The 17,279-nt window shown below is 34.5% G+C and overlaps 1 protein-coding gene across 4 annotated transcripts in view; it reads right to left on the reverse strand.

The window, feature by feature from the left end:
• PPP1R12A (protein phosphatase 1 regulatory subunit 12A) overlaps positions 1–17,279 on the reverse strand; it is a 156,156-nt gene that overhangs the window by 25,871 nt on the left and 113,006 nt on the right. For 2 of the 4 annotated variants that reach the window (XM_021711434.1, XM_008056229.2), the window contains exons 10-15: positions 15,833–16,048; positions 13,922–14,016; positions 13,008–13,112; positions 11,930–12,097; positions 11,361–11,537; positions 3,915–4,005 (exon numbers count right to left, since the gene is read on the reverse strand). In XM_021711434.1, the coding sequence (XP_021567109.1) occupies positions 3,915–4,005; positions 11,361–11,537; positions 11,930–12,097; positions 13,008–13,112; positions 13,922–14,016; positions 15,833–16,048 (852 nt within the window). Of the gene's footprint in view, positions 1–3,914; positions 4,006–11,360; positions 11,538–11,929; positions 12,098–13,007; positions 13,113–13,921; positions 14,017–15,832; positions 16,052–17,279 lie in introns of all 4 variants that reach the window. The other 2 variants (XM_021711433.1, XM_008056230.2) reach the window with 2 other exon arrangements.

Genomic DNA, 17,279 nt, shown 5'->3' on the forward strand with positions numbered 1-17,279 from the left:
CAAACTAAAACGGAATTTTTACACAGCAAGATACATTCATTCTGTGAAGACTCACCATGAGTAAGCACAATGATAAGTACTGGGAAAGATTTAAATGTATAAGGAATTATCTCTGTATTCAGAAATTAACAAAGTAGAGATTACAGAAATATTATATAAATACAAATATTCCTCAAAAGTTCAGAGAAGGGAGAAAGAATATATATATAGCTTATATAGGGTATGTATTTGTGGTTACATGTGTACATATATGCACACACATGCAATACATGTACACACATACACGCACATTTTAAATTAAGATTTAACACAGATTTCCGTAAAGAAATAAATTTTCAAGGTTAGTTCTTGAAGAACAGGTTAGATTTCAAGGACTGAGAAGTGCAAAGACAGAGAAAATAAGATCTAGCAAGTTGTTCAGATGGAAAGCTAAGTAATGGTGAGGGTCACACAACTGGATCTGGACTGTAGAGTTCCTTCATTACAGAAAAGGAAAGATACACACATACACATATACACACACACACACTATATATATATATATAAAATATACTTCATAATTAGAATAACAAGGAGGAGGTAAGGTGATAATAACTAGCCTGAGTAACTTCTTTCTCATACTTACACATTAGCTGTTTGATACGCCTAATATAAGAAGCCTATTCCTTGCAACTTTAAATAATTATAATTATTAGATGTCATACAATGGGGCATCCAAAAAAACCTGGAGTTTACAAAAAATTGTGTATTTATCCTTACATGTTTTAACTTCAGTCACTTTCAAAGTACTATCCATTTGATGTAATATACCTATCAACATGCTTCTTCCGCTGTGGAAAAACGGTTTCTGAACTCATACATTTTGATTCCTTTTAGTGCTTCTGCTGTTTTTTGCTTCACACTTTCCACACTAGCAAAACGTTTCCCTTTGAGGACTTTTTTCATTCAGGGAAACAAACAAAAAAAAGTCACTTGGGGCAAGATTGGGTGAACAGGGAGGGTGGGGCATGGGGGTGATGCTGTTTTTGGTCAAGAACTGCTGAGCACTCAGTGCAGAGCAGCAGGTGTTCTCGTAAATCACTCATCATGAAATGGGCAAACAAGTTGAAGAGATCTCCCAAAAAAATTAATTGAAGCCTAACGCAGTCTCTCACAACAATGATAGCTTGTCCACTGATGCCAATTGGTTTCTAGAACACTTACTTAGTGGAGGAAGCCTGTACTACAAGGGGCCTCCTTCCAAAAAATAATTCTGGTTTTTCTGGGTCCCTCTGTATATAATTCATTCTAACACTTATGATATACTCTGTGTCAGACACTGTCACAGAGATGAGGATAAGACAATAAATACTCAAAAAGACCCAAGGGCATGTAGCTAAAACAATACTAACATTGTAACCATATACAAAAAGTTATGGGAAAATTATTTGAGTAAGCTTTACCTTTTAAGATTTACTCACTGTAAAAACAAGAACCACATGATTATATCATTAGACATGGAAACAGCTTTCAATAAAATCCAGCATCTCTTCTTCATCAAAACCCTTGAGCACCTAGGCATAGGTGGAACATACCTCAAAATACTAAGAGTCATATACGATAAACCCACAGCCAACATACTGCTAAACAGACAGAAATTGGAGCCATTTCTCCTGAAAACCAGAGCAAGACAAGGCTGCCCACTTTTACCTCTCCTGTTCAACATAGCATTGAAAATCCTAGCTAGAGCAATCAGACAAGAGAAGAAAATCAGAGGTAGCCAAATAGGAAAAGAGGAAGTTATCTCTCTTTGCAGACATGATCCTATACCTTGAAAAACCAAGAGAATATGTCAAAAACCTCCTTGCACTGATAAAGAACTTTTAAAAAGTCTCAGTATAAAATAAATGTGCAAAAGACAGCCACATTCCTATACACCACCAACAAACAAAAACCAAAATAAAAAGTACAATCCCATTCACAATGGTTACAAAAAAAAAAAAAGAAATACCTTGGCATCCTCCTAACCTGAGAAATGAAAGAACTTTACAACGAAAACTACAAAACACTGCTCAAAGAAATCAAAGATGACACAAACAAATGGAAAAATATTCCACGCTCATGGATTGGAAGAATTAGCACTGTTAAGATGTCCAGCCTACCCAAGGCAATCTACAGATTTAACGCAATACCCATTAAATTACCAGCAGCATTCTTCTCAAACTTGGAAATACAGAAATTCATAAGGAAACACAAATGACTACGAATAGCCAAAACAATCTTCAGCAAAAGAAAAAAAGTGGGAGGCATCACATTTTGAGACTTTAAATTTTATTATAAGGCTACAATAATCAAAACAGCCTGGAATTGGCATAAGAACAGATATACAGACCAATGGAACAGGATAGAGATTATGGAAACAAAACTTCAATTTCTCAGCCAACTCATCTTTAACAACCACTGGAGAGAGGTGAACTTATTCAGTAAATGGTGCTGGGAAAATTCGCTGACCACATGCAGAAGATTAAAACAAGACCCCTATTTATCACCATATACAAAAATCAACTCTAAATGGATCAAAGACCTAAACATAAAACCTCAAACTATAAGACCTTAGAAAATGCAGGAGACACCCTTATGGAAATTGGAACTGGCAACCACTTCCTGATCAAAACCCCAAATGTCCACGCCATAAGAGATAAAAGAGACGAGTGGGATCCCATCAAACTGAAAAGCATCTGCAAAGCAAAAGACACCATCAAGAGAGTGGGGAGACAGCTCACAGACTGGGAAAAAATACTTGCCAACTGTATATCTAACAAAGACCTGACATCCAGGATCTACAAGGAACTCAAATGTGCAGAAAACAAACAACAAACAGCCCGATTAAAAAGTGTGCAGAATATATGAATAGACATTTCTCAAAAGAAGACATATGAGCAGCCAACAGATACATAAAAAAATGCTCAGCCTCACTAATCATCAAAGAAATGCAAATTAAAACCACACTGAGATACCACCCACATTCCAGTCAGGATGGCCATCATAAACAACTCAAAAAACAGTAGATGCTGGAGAGGATGTGAGGGGAAAGGGAACACTTCTACACTGCTGGTGGGAGCGTAGAGTAGTACAACCTAGGTGGAAAACAGTTCGGTGATTCCTAAAAGATCTAATAATCGACCTTTCATACAATCCTGCAATTCCCCTTCTGGGAATATACCCAGAGGAATACAAATCACTCCATGAAAAAGATACCTGCACTTGAATGTTTATTGCAGCATTATTCACAATAGCAAAAACATGGAACCAAAGATGCTGCCCAATAAAAGAAGACTAGCTTAAAAAAATGTGATATATACACATGATGAAATTTTACACAGCCATAAATAAGGACAAAATTACGAACTTCGCAGCAGAGTCTATAATACTGAGTGATATATCACAGAAACAAAGAACTGAGTACTACATGTTCTTACTCATAAGCAGACCTTGAACAATTATCATAATACTATAAGAAAGGAATTGGTAGTAGTGTGAAACTGCCAGGGGAGAAAGGGGGGCACACCTCATCAATAAGGGTACTTGGTCTCAAACCAGATGAAGTGGGGACCAAAGTAAGCCTCAAACTTTACCCACACAATGACCATTTGTATACCTAACCCTGAATTGCACCCAACATGTTTAAAAATTTTTTAAAAATAACTTATAATGTTAAACACTGAAATAAATGTGAGTGATACACGTATTTAAGAATGATTAATAAACAAAAGATTATTATTTGTCCAAAAAAAATCTACTCACACTATATACTGACATCAATATTTTCATAGCAAAGTGAAAAAGAGAAAGGCAATGTATTTTTAGATATTAAGCACATATATATTTTATATATTATTTATTTAAGTTTTGTATATTATACACATTAAATATACCTGTGTTGATCTTCTAGACTGTCTTGCTTGCCTAGATCTTGCTTTTCTTTGGGATTCAGACTCTTCATCCCTAACAGGGGTGAGGTATGATCTATAGCAATAAATAAAAATTATTAGTTGGCAATGTAAAACGTGTGAATATAAATATCTATCAATGTATGTAAATAAAACATACTAGTTTAACATTTTAATGTTTTTTGGTAAGTCTTCAGAAAACAGTCATACTTACTCTGATTCAATAATGTAATTTTGATAATTTATTTTTAGACCGAAACTAATTATATTTTAACATATCACAATTTAAATTCCTCCTAACTAAATTTTTAATCATGTATTTAATTTTAAGAAGGAACCACATTAAAACAAACAAACAAAAAAAGACTGGCTGGGTGCGGTGGCTCACACTTGTAATCCCAGCATTTTGGGGACCAAGGTAGGAGGATCACTTGAACTCAGTTCAAGATCAGTCTGGAACACAGTGATACCTCGTCTCTACAAAAAACGTAAAAAGTAGCTGGGTGTGGTATTGTATGCCTGTATTCCCAGCTACTCAGGAGACTAAGATGGAAGAATCACCTGAGCCCAGGAGGTCAAGGCTGCAGTGAGCCATGATGGTGCCACTGAACACCAGCCTGGGTAACACAGTGAGACCCTAACTCAAAAGAAAAGAAAAGGAAAAAAAAAAGATTTAGAGAATTGAAGATTAAAGATTTTAGGTCTTATCCAAAGAGGTAAAAACATTTCATTTAACAAAAGCCCAACTAACCAGGAATGGATACGGAGTGAATTTATTGTTGATTTTTAAGTGAGGAAGCTCCCCTTCCCCAGCCTCAAAATAACCCCAAAAGTGATAATCTAATCCGTCTTGTGTAGCTACTCATTCAATGTTAGTTCTCCAGTTTGTCCCGACTTGAGTTAAAACTTACCTATTAGCTCCATTCGTGGGCCAAGTTCCACTTTTTTTTCCAAAGATCTACTGAAAGGGGCTTTAAATTTTTCTCTATCTACAGCATTTTCAAATACTAGAAGAATGTTATCAAATTCCTTGAATAACTCCTTTTAGCCCTCCCTTTTGGGTTCCCTGTAAAACCATCTTAGATGAAGTTCTCTGACTAAACGCTACACAGTATCTTCTTCAGTACAATGGTTAGGGCTGAATGCCACTTTCAGGTTATGGGATGATGAATGAGTACACTCCCTGCATTCTTGGTAGTGTGCTTTTATTAAAAATGTTTTTGGCAGACACCATATTCTCGCTCATACATTTTCTCTAAAAAAATGCAAGTATTTTGATATATGAACAGCTTTTACATCAGCATCTTACTCTTGAGTATTTGATTTTCTGACATAAAGAATAGGACTTGGCATTTATGCTCACTAAATTTCATCTTCTAAGTTTAAGTCTATGCTTCACCTTGTCACAGAATGTGCACAATTTTAAAAGCAAGAAATCTATGTTAAAACTTAAATAATTAAATAGTTGAATAAGCAAAGATAAGACAGTCCTACAATGCAACACAAAGACTTTTTAGTAATCAACACTACTTGTAAGTTCAATCATTAACATAATTTCATTTCTCAGATAACATTTATAGAAATACAGTTCACCTTTGAACAACTGAGGTTTGAACTGCTCGAATCCACTTACACAAGGATTTCTTTTTCAATGAAAGTTACACAAGTGTGCCTGCCTCTCCTGTCTCCCCTTCCACCTCTTCCACCTCTGAGATAGTAAGACCAAACCTCCTCTTCCTCCTTAGCCTATTCCACGGGAAAATGAAGACACCTCACACCTCTATTATGATCCACTTCCACTCAAAAATAAATAGCAAACGTATTTTTTTTTCTTCTTTTTTTTTTTTTTGAGTTGGAGTCTCACTCTATCGCCCAGACTGGAGTGCAGTGGCCACTCCTGGTCACCGCAACCTCGACCTGCTGTGCTCCAGTGATCCTTCCGCCTCAGACTTCCAAGTAGCTGGAATTACAGGCGCGCGCTACCACGCCCGGCTCATTTTTGACTTATTGTAGATATGAGGTCTTGCCAAGTTGCCCAGACGGGTCTTGAACCTGCGGGCTCAGGCAATCCACTCACCTCAGCCCTCCCAAAGGCATGGGATTACAGGCTGAGCCACTGAGCCCGGCTATGATTTTCTTAACAACATTCTTTTCTCTAGCTTACTTCATTGAAATAATACATAATATATAACACACAAAATATGTGTTAATAAACTATGCTATTGGTAAGACCTGCAGTCAACAGCAGGCTACTAGTTAATTTTGGGGGGACTTTTAAGTTATATGCAGACTTTTGAGAGCATGGGGAGTTGGTAACCCAACTTTTGTGTTGTTCAGAGGTCAACTTTATCTTTATTTTCTGTTGTTTATTAAGTTAATTTCACCTGTTCCTCCTCTTAAAACCCTGAGCAATCTGTGAGTTGTCTTTATTCAAATGATAATTTTTAAAAAGGCTCTTTTGGGGCAGGCTTGGTGGCTCAGCCTGTACTCCCAGCACTTTGAGAGGCTGAGGTGAGTGGACTGTCTGAGCTTGTGGGTTCGAGACCAGACTGGGCAACTCAGCGAGAACTTGTCTCTACAATAAATTAAAAAAAAAATTAGCTGGGTGTGGTAGCATGCGCCTGTAGTTCCAGCTACTTGGAAGGCTGAGGCGGAAGGCTCAGTGGAGCCCAGCAGGTCTATGCTGCGGTGGTCGTGAATGTGCCACTGCACTCCAGTCAGGGCGACGGAGTGAGACTTCCACTTTTTCAAGTGGAAATAAATAAAATAAAATAAAGTAAAATAAAACAAAAAGGCTCTTGTGTTAGCTGTAGCATCCTTCTCAATTCATTCTTTTTAACCTCTCTGACGCTATTTACATAGTTTTAACAAATTTCTGAATTTATTGTGTGTTTTACGTCTTTTCTTCTATTTTTTTTTCTAAATTCATTGAGTATAGTAGATCTTCAAACTTCTTAGAATCATCTACCATTTTTTCCAGAATTCTTTTTGGAGAGTCCCCATTCCTTTTACATACATAGGAACTCATATTGCTTTACCCATATACTTCTCCGTACACCCCTAAATTTTTTGAAATTTGCTACTCTAAAACTACAATGTATGACATTATTCCTAGCATTTACCTCCTAAGATAATTAATTTTAAGATACCAAGGTTATTTCTTACTCAAGATCTTAGTTGCCTCAATTTCATCAATTAGCTCTCACTCATTGGCTAAAATTAGTTTCAGTGGAATGGTTCTCTTTGTCATTTCTACTGCAATTAAAGACAAAGGTTAAGTCAAAATATTCTCAAGGCTTTTACTTGAAAAGAACATCCAGCAAACTTACAGAAAGATGAAAATGTCATGACTACTATATATTGACTTAAGTTGTTTTTATGATCTAGTTTGAGAAAATATCACCTAGTTTCTCTATCTGGTTGAATAACTTATGGCACTATCTTATAATGATACAACTTCTTTTTTAAGAGGTGGAATCTTGCATGTATCACATGAGCATTTCATGAGCTGCTTTGAAATAAGTATGAACTATTGAATGCTGGCTCTACTCTGTATAATATAGTCAGATATTTCATATTTAGTTTCGAACAGAGAAGGTTGCATTGCTACTTGATTCTTTTTACTCCCGTGGCAAACAGTACTAATCAACCATCACACTGTCTTCCAGTGAACCTGGTATCCTTTTAAGTAGTTTCAAATTGCTAAGGTCAACAAACATATTTATCATATCTGTTTTAACATATGCAGGTTAGGAGTATAAAAGTTACTCATTGAAAGAATTACAAAATCTGTTTAACTTTTCATATGACACTTGTCTCAAATTTGCACAAAAATCTACCCTATCAATTTGTATTATATATCACATAACACGTTTATTTGATAGTCACCTTCTGATATTCAGTTTCTCTCGCCTCCCTTGGAGTGCCTATCTAGAGTAAACTAAGAACAGGATGTAGAGAAGAAAAATAATTTATACATTTTATATTTTTAATTCCAAAGAAGTGATAAAAAAGATGGTAGAATATACGAACAAGACCCTATTGTGGCCTTCTTAATCACTGCTCTATCATACTGTTCTACTGGATCTCTTTCTTCTTATAACTACACAGGGTATATAATTTTATTCCTTAGTCTTAGATTGCTTATCATTTTGAGCAACCCAAAGGTTGTTTTTTTAAAGTTTTTTTTCTAATAAATGCAATTATTCCCCAATTTTTCAATTTCACTGATATTTATTGGCTGAAATATATATATATATTTCTAGCAGTTGTATCTTGGTTAGTCAACCAAATTACATCTTTAAAAAACTGAATACTGGCCAGGCTCAGTGGCTCAGCCTGTAATCCCAACACTTTGGAAGACCAAGGCGAGTGGACTACCTGCACCTGCAGGTTCGAGACCAGCCTGGGCAACTTAGTGAGATCTCGTATCTATAATTAAAAAAAAAATTAGCCAGGCATGGTAGCATACGCCTGTAGTTCCGGCTACTTGAAAGGCTGAGGTGGAAGGATGGCCTGAGCCCAGTGGCTGGGTGTGAGTATGCCACTGCACTCCAACCTGGGAGACAGAGTGAGACTCCGACTCAAAAGAAAAAAAAAGAAAAGAAAAAAATCCCTGAATACCAACTCTATTATTTCACATTCAGCTCTTTTCCTTCCAGAGGGAAGATAAATGGGCAAATGGGACTTGCTTAAGCTGAGGGAAAAAACGATGAAAGAGAACAGCTATACTAAAGCAACCGTTCCATGTATGTGTGAAGTAAAATGAAAGGTATTGCTGTAGTTTGAAAAGACTAAGAAAAATTATGAGTACTTAAATGTGAAAAAATCTGTTATCACTCTCCAACTATTTAAGGTTATCTTTTTTCCCTACTCCCGCATAAAAGTTAATCCACTGGAAATCTTAACTAACAAAAACAGGAGAAACCCTGATAAAATTCTGATCAATAAAAACAGGAAAACAAGAACACTGTGAAATTTAATAGTATTCACGGTGACTTTGCATAATATCTGAAAGCATATATTTGAGGATACCTAACAGGAAAAATGTGTTGATTTAACTTTTTCAGTCACAATATATTCTTAAATCATCATGTATACATTTTTTAGGCAAAATATCAATCACATACATTTCAGAACCAATGATGAAATTTAATTAAAGACAAACAGAAGAGGCCAACAATGTATTCAAAATTGCAAACAATTATTTCACATGAAACAAAACACAAACATTAATATCACTGCAAACATCCTCACAACAAGGTAAGACAAGCAAAACTTCTCTCTCTATATAAACCAGAAAAAAATCTCAACAGACACATTTTTTTCTTATGGTATTAGAATCTTCTCTGTCCTAACAATATATCCAAATATTTAATTTTCAATCTTTAATGTCTTCCATTAAAATTAATTATGACTAATTCTAAAGGTCGAAACTCTATTCTAACAGATGTTAAGAATCATAATTTGTTTTGGGAAGACGTTCATTAGGCTTTAATTGTCACTGGAGATATTTCAAAAGCAAGGAATGGTGGAGATAGAAAGGATTCTAGAAGTTAAAAATTATAGAAACCAAACACCTCATTTTAAAGAAGAAAGTCTGACTTGGCAAGAACTCTCATCTGGAGTATCAAAGCAAAGTAAGGAGGAAAAAAACCCAAAATTATGACCCTTTTTCCTTTCAACATCCTCTCCCAACCCCACCACCAAAAAAAGCAAATCCCTCAAACTTATTTTGGTAAGTGTGATCAAATGATTGCTATGTAAGATCTTTGAATTTGTGTTGGCTATGTGGTCTTATTGAAATCTCCTCAAAAACCTAAAATTGACTTAAATTTTTAGAAAAATAAAGGAGGAATAATTAAAATATAATGTGACCTATATTGGTAGTCAAATAAAAAATGTTAACCTCCTTCTAGTGGCCTTACAAAAGTATCACTAAATTTCACCATAAAAGTAGAAAAAAAACCTAACTACATTAACAAAAACTAAAGATCCAATCAAAGATAGAAAAAAAAAATTAAGTTACTTGTAACTTTTCTTATATTCAAACATAATGTTACTGTGAGCCCATTTCTACTACAGGCCAGGCACTTTGCTAGGCATCAAAGTAAAAGAACTGTATATGAGTACTATGTGATGGAAATAAAAAAAGTTAATCTGCTCAGTATTTCAGTGAGGAAATATAGTTAAATGGCTAATTCAGTTTTGCAATAAATATAAAAATAGATCTTACATCTAGTTTCCTAAGATTTTCTTCTTTTTCAAGAGAAAGAAACAAAATTCAAAGCTAGAAACTGTGCATATGATAGCTGAAACAAATTGAACTGATTCGCCTGCAATATTGGGGCTAGCTTCAGCTCTCAAGCTAATTAACTATACAAAAGTGGAATAGTCACATAATAGGGTCTATTTCCTTCTGTAAAGCAAGGATATCACAAAAGATAAAGGAATAATCTCCTTTCTACATCTATGATTCCATACCAATGGGCAGCAAAAGGAAGAAGTGAGCAATGTTCTTAAAAACATTTAAGTGCAAAAAATTAACTCACAAACTGTTTCCTATGTATCAGAACTAAAACTAACTGAATATATTCAATATGTATTTGAGTTGGAGTCTCACTCTGTCACTTAGGCTGGATGCAATGGCATAATCATGGTTCACTGTAGCCTCGACTTCCTGGGTGAAGTGATTCTCCTACCTCAGTCTCCCAAGTAGCTGGGCCTAGAGTTGTATACCATCACACCTGGCTAATTTTTTTAAATTTTTGTATAGAAGAGATCTCACTATGTTGCCCAGGCTGGCCTCAAATTCCTGGCCTCAAGCGATCCTCCAGCCTTGGTCTCCTAAAGTGATTGGATTACAGGTGTGCACTACTGCACCCAGCCTATTCAACATATTTAAAAATTATTTGGCTTACACATATGCACAGATGCCTTTCCTCACCAAGAGAATCTTCAGATGAAATTCTCAAAACCAGTCACCAAAAAAACCCAAAAACCAAACAAAACCAGTTTAACATCCATCAAATTTGTTAATAATGGGAGGAAACACTGAGAAGGATGGTAAAACCTGTTTTTGTCATGTTGTATCTATTTTCTATTTTGTGTTTGTGTATGTTCAGTTCTTCATTAAAGAAAATTGAAATAAAGCCACTGAAAAAACTAAAATGGCTAAGTAAGAAAACAACTGTCTGGCTCACTGTCTTTAAACAGAAACATTAATTCTGTCAGAGGTGGGTAGTAAGCCTGAATACTAATAATTACTAGGTTATCAAATTACATGGTTCTGTATTGACAGAGTGTTTCTTTTACTTGCCTACTGAAGAGATAGTCATCAACTTCACAAGATTTAAAAAAAAAAAAACAAAAATCAACTTTTGATTATTGGGCAAGATAATATCAGCAATACTGTTTATAACCTTTACACACCTGCGTCTCTCCCTGACCTCTGATGTGGAGGAGACAGTGCCAGCAGTAGTTGTAGTCAGGGTTGTGGTAGAAGCTGCAGCATTTACAACAGTTGGAGCAACAGGAATGGTCACTGCCGTAGGAACACTGTCCTTTTCTTTTTCAGTACTATCCTCAGCCCACAAACGATTTGAGGTACTATAGCATCATAAGCAGCAACACAAAAAGAGAAAAGGAAAACAGCTAAACAATGAAAGCACTTTCTAGCAGCTGAAACATGACTACAGGGATGGATTTTTTAAAAACACAAGGTGAGAGCTTTAAACTATGAACCAAAAGGCTCACTGAGAGCTGTCAAAGAGAAGTTTACATTTTAAGCAGTCTAATCCAAGGAAAGTTCACAATTCAAGAACTTAAATTTTTTTCCCCAGACATGCATAATTGCCTCATTTTGGAACCAATTTTTGTTTGTAAATAATTTTAACAAGGTAAATGAAAAAAATCCAGAGCCCCATGATCTTCTAAACAAAAACGCATGCACATACATAAGCACACAGTAGACCTGAACACAAAATGTATCTGTGACTTACCTGCTTTGTGTGCCTGCTGAGGAAGAATTCGTTGTAATCTTTGTAGTAGTGCTTGTGCTGGAAAGCAGGCTTTTCTGAAGCCCAGCTGCAGAGGTAACTGTTGGTGTTGATGTGGTGCTTGGAACACTAGAACTAATCAAATCATCTTGTCTTCTACCAAAGGAGCAACTAAACAAGAGAGTCATATCTATATAGAATGTGTTTGTATGTGTATTCTATATTTAATGCCTATACATTATACAAGATCACAAGGCTAGGAAAAAAAATCTAAAAAAACCGTGTTCCTAAATACACCACCAGCTCCAGCACCAAGAGTTGCATCTACAACTTGCTAGAGTTTAAAAGATTTCACTAATTTGGTAGTGTACCATTCATTTTACTGCCTCCTCCCAGCCCCCTCAACAAAACTCAAAAGTGATCAGTATGATATTTCACATTTCTGGAACTATTACAGATCATATGGTCTGCCAGGTTGGGCTTGAAACAAACACTTTGGTTTGGTTTTATCCAGGGAAAATAAAATATTGACATTGTTGAAGAAAATTGTTTCAGCAATGGGTCAGATCCTTAGACGTGACCCATTCCCACATTATACTTGTTTATTATCTTATTTTTCTTTTTGATTGCTTTTTTTAGGGAAGTAATTTATTAGTTTTTATTCCTCGCGAATATAATATAACCAACATTTCAAATGAAGACATTTCCATAGCTCTGAGTTTTAGGACAAGCAAAAAGTTTCCAGATTACCAATGATGACTAGATCAATTAAGACACTAGCCTATTTATGTTGTTCTAGTCAACAACTCCACTATAAGGAACTCTTTGTAAATATGCTAAAATCTAAAGGATACTTTATATTTCAAATTTAATTAAATATATGATAGAAAGACATAAATAAGTGCAAATTATCACTTATCTTTAGGTATACAGTATCTTTAAAGTAAATTTTACTTAAACAAAAGATGTAGTATTTAATAAAAGTGCATATTTGTTTAAATGTTAAATTGAAGGTTCCAAATAATTGCCTCATATTTTTATAAAAGAATACATAGAAGCCACTTAAGAATTATATGATTACCTTTTATAATAAGTTGATCCTTCATTGATTGAACTATTTTTTTTGAGATCATCTTCCCATTTTCTTCTTGTATAAGAGCTACTTGTTCGCAAACTTGAAGAGTCTCTGTGGAAAGAACACCCTTCAGATGCTGGTACACACTTTTAAAATAGGGTTAAGACAGCTATACATGAATAAATATTAGCAGAAGTAGAAATCAGTAAAATTTCTTAGGAAACGCTTTGGGATATTAATCAGAAGTGAAAGTAATTCCAGTTCTAAGATTCTATCCTTAATCCTAAATATAGGGAGAAGGGGAATTAGGGCATTTACAGAAACGTAATTTATGATCAGAAAATATTGGACAACTTAAATGTCCGTAACATGGGCAGGGCAGACGATTACTATAACCTCAGCAGATCTACTCTATGGTATAATATGTGCTGATGAAAAACAATGCTTATTGAAAACATGCACTAACATATTAAACTGCTTATGAGATATTAGGTCAAAACAAAATTACAAAATTAGGTATCATAACATAACAACTATATTAAAAAGTTCTCAAACTCTAGATGTTGAAAAATGAAAATAAACTAAAATGTTGACAATGATTAAGTAAGGGCTTTTCTTCCTTTCCTCTTTCCTAAACATTCCAAATATTTAGAGAACTTGCATAGAATTTGTGATCTCATCTCCTCCCACTTTCCTCTCATTCTGTTCCATCCACAACAGCTTCTTTGCTACTTCATGTACACAGCAAGTGTGTACCTCCTCAGCACCAATGTACTTGGTGTTTTCTCTATCAGGAATACCCTCCATCTCTTCCCACAATACATATCCTCACATAATCAAACAATGCTCATGTACTGACTCTGATGCTAGATAATAAAGATATTATAATGAATACATAAGGCAAATAATGATGAACTTACCTGTTTTCTTTCTCGTCAATGTCAGATGTACTGGCCAGTCGTCTTGGTATTGTAGGTGCAACATATGCAAGTTTAGTGCCTTTACTATCTTTCTCCTGCACAATAGGAAAAAAAAAAAACCAAGTGAAAATAAATTTGTGTGCTGATTACAGGTACTGTGAAAAATATTAAAAGGTTACTGAGCAATGTATAATTACACAGTCATCACAGCTTAGTTTACAGTATTTCTAAACTCTAAAATAGTGTTTACCAGTATCAGGTACTATAGATACACTAAAGGACAGCCTATTCAAACTAATTTTCTTTCTTTTAGTGTACAATCAGATAACATTTTAACATAAGGAAGAAAAATTACTCCACATTTTAGTGATTTTTCCTAAACCTCCTCTAATAGATTAAAGTAATGTAGTGTCACAAACTAATATCCTTATTTCTTCCAGGGAAATAAAGTCTCAAATATAAGACCTACATGGAGAAGTCTCAATCATTTATGCTACACAAGCTATTCACACTCTTACTAGTCTAGGCTCTAAAATACATCAAACTATTAAAAACAAAAATTATTTCATTTGTATTTATATATATATATGGTTGAATGTGTGTAACTACAATAATGACACTCTGATACATTCCCAGTATAATGGCATAAAATATCTGGAAAACAACAGTGCAATGCATTTATTTAAAAGCAAAAACATTACGGTAACTTGAGAAATTTCATTCTAAATTTCTGATACAAGGAAACAATCCTAAATACAGAAAGAAAACTACATGGAAAAAAGTAATCTGAGCACCGAAAATACAGTAGAAATAAATAACCTAATTATATAAAATAGGATTGAATGAATTATGGGTATAGCCCATTTGATTCAATATTAATACTACCTCTCATAATGTATTATTAAAACTACTCATTAAAATAAAGTTGCTTGTAATTTCTTAGATGAAAAAGCTGGTAAAGAAATGCAGATACTGGATAAACGTAACTTCTGAGTATAATGCCATTTTAGCATAAATGTGTTCCTAAGTTTTTTAACCTGCAGAAAATTTACTGAACCATAATGAATAAAATAAGTCTGCTCTTTACTTAATACATTCTATTGTAAATCCTCAAGTAGGAGAATAGATTCCTTTAAGTATAATCCCATAGTTTATGTTTTGGGCAAATACATCGAATCTTCCCAGTACTTATTCTGTATCGACTGCATAAGGGGAACTCCCCCCTCCCCCAAAAAAAAAAACCAAAATTATTTTTATGGAGGGCAGGCCCATCGTACCTTGTAGTACAGGCTTCCTCTGCTAGGTAAGTGGTCTAGGAACCCATAGGCATTAGTGTACCAGATAACTTTGTTGTGAGAGGCTAAGTTTGGTTTCAGTGAATTATTTTTTGGAGAGTCTTTCAACATGTTTGTCTATTTTATGACGGGTGATCTGCAAGCACAACTGCCTACACGGTGCTGAATGTTTAGCAGTTTTGGACCAAAAACAGCATGATCCCATGCCTCACCCTTCCTATTCACCTGATTGTGCCCCAACATGTTTCTGTTTCCCTGAATGAAAAAAGTCCTCAAAGGGAAATATTTTGCTGATGTGGAAGGGGTGAAACAAAAACCGGCAGAAGTACTAAAAGGCACCAAAATTGATGAGTTAAAAAACTGTTCTGAGCAATGGGAAAAGTTTCTTCATAGATGTAGCATCAGAGAGTACTTTAAAGGTAAGAATACGCAGTTTTTTATTTTAAAAATTCGTTTTTTGGGGTCCCCCCTGGTATTTGTACTATGTAATTCATTAAGAACAGCAAATTAACTTCATACCTAGTTCAAAGATACCTAGTAGAAAATCCAACAGATTTGATATTTCTAAAAAAGAAATCATTAACAGTCACAGAAAGCAGACAGTGAAACAGATTACCTTTTCTTTATTATCCAAAGAGGAAGAAAGTCTGGGACTTGAAGCTGAACGCATAACACCTGCAGTATCTTTTTCTTTCTGAGCCTCTTTAGATGCTGTGATTTCAGCGAGAGCACCATAACTGCCAGTCTTTCTAAGTCCTAACCTCCAAGATGCAGGAGACTCATCTTTTCTCTCTTCTTCTTTGGGAGAAATTTTTGTTGCTGAGGTTGGAAACTGCTTTTATTGAATTTTATTTTTTTAAGGAGAAGAAAGAAAAATTATCAAAACTGATCAGTCCTTCAGTTGGAAATAAAATGTTTATAAATAGTGTATCTAAAATTATAGTTAATAAGTTTCAGGAGAAAACACTTTAACTAAGTAGGTTAATGTCTTAGTCAAAAAATGTACAGATCTAAAAATTTACAAGAAATAGCTACCTTCCCAGAGGTTAGATTTAAGAAAGCACACTACACACTTTATATCACACAGAAAAATTATGATGCAAATACAGAAAACAGAAATAAGCACACCGTAACGACTGAAAACCATGCATCTTTGGAACCAATTGATATTAAACTTGTTATGTTGTAACCTAACATAAATTCTTGCACATAGAAATGCCTCACCATAGATTTTTCACCCTTATTGGGCACAAGAACAATGCCAGTTTTGCGCAAGCCCTGCCTCCATGATGCAGGATCTACTGATTCCACCACAGGCATGATAGGAGCAATGAAATCATACTAAAGTCAATTAAAATAAGACAGGTAAAGAGATAAAGATTGAAAGCATGAAAACAGAAAAGGGAAGTCAAGAATAAAAAATACTTTTTCTTTTAAAAATAATTTTATAATAAATTAAAGCCCAATGATTGGGTAATGATCCAATCTTTAAAAGTCATTGGGATAATTTTTAGTTTTAGCTTGAGATAACCTGAAAAAAAAGTCTAATGAAGAAACTTCTAATGCAGTTAAAGGCACATAAAGTATATAATATTACAGCATGTGAGTAAAAAAAGTAAATAAACTACCGCACATGAATTTTGTTTTTATCATTTACATCATTTATATACTGTGGTTAAAAAAAATCTTAAATCCAACATAATCAACAAAAAGCTAATAGCTGACATTTTCTAATTAGAATACTCAATTCAATAATATTTTTACTACCAAAAACTCACTTTAATTTTCCCACCACACATTAATTTAAACATTTTAATTAAAAACTAACTTCATATACAAATATTTATTTTATTTCTAGAGCTTTTTAGCATTCTTAAAATTCAACATGCTATCTTTAACAAGTTCACTTCATCAGCTTCATGTTCAGAATTAAAATATTCAACCACAGTTAACTACAGATTGGTGAATACAGCAACTAACTAGTTACTACAAGCATAGGATATTAATAATTTTAAAAAATCCTTTATCTCATCTTTATTGCCAAATTTTGCTAAAATTAGCAG

This window comes from Carlito syrichta, unplaced genomic scaffold (genome assembly GCF_000164805.1).
Source record: "Carlito syrichta isolate Samal-C Ts95f unplaced genomic scaffold, Tarsius_syrichta-2.0.1 Scaffold302292, whole genome shotgun sequence".
Classification (NCBI taxonomy): domain Eukaryota; kingdom Metazoa; phylum Chordata; class Mammalia; order Primates; family Tarsiidae; genus Carlito; species Carlito syrichta.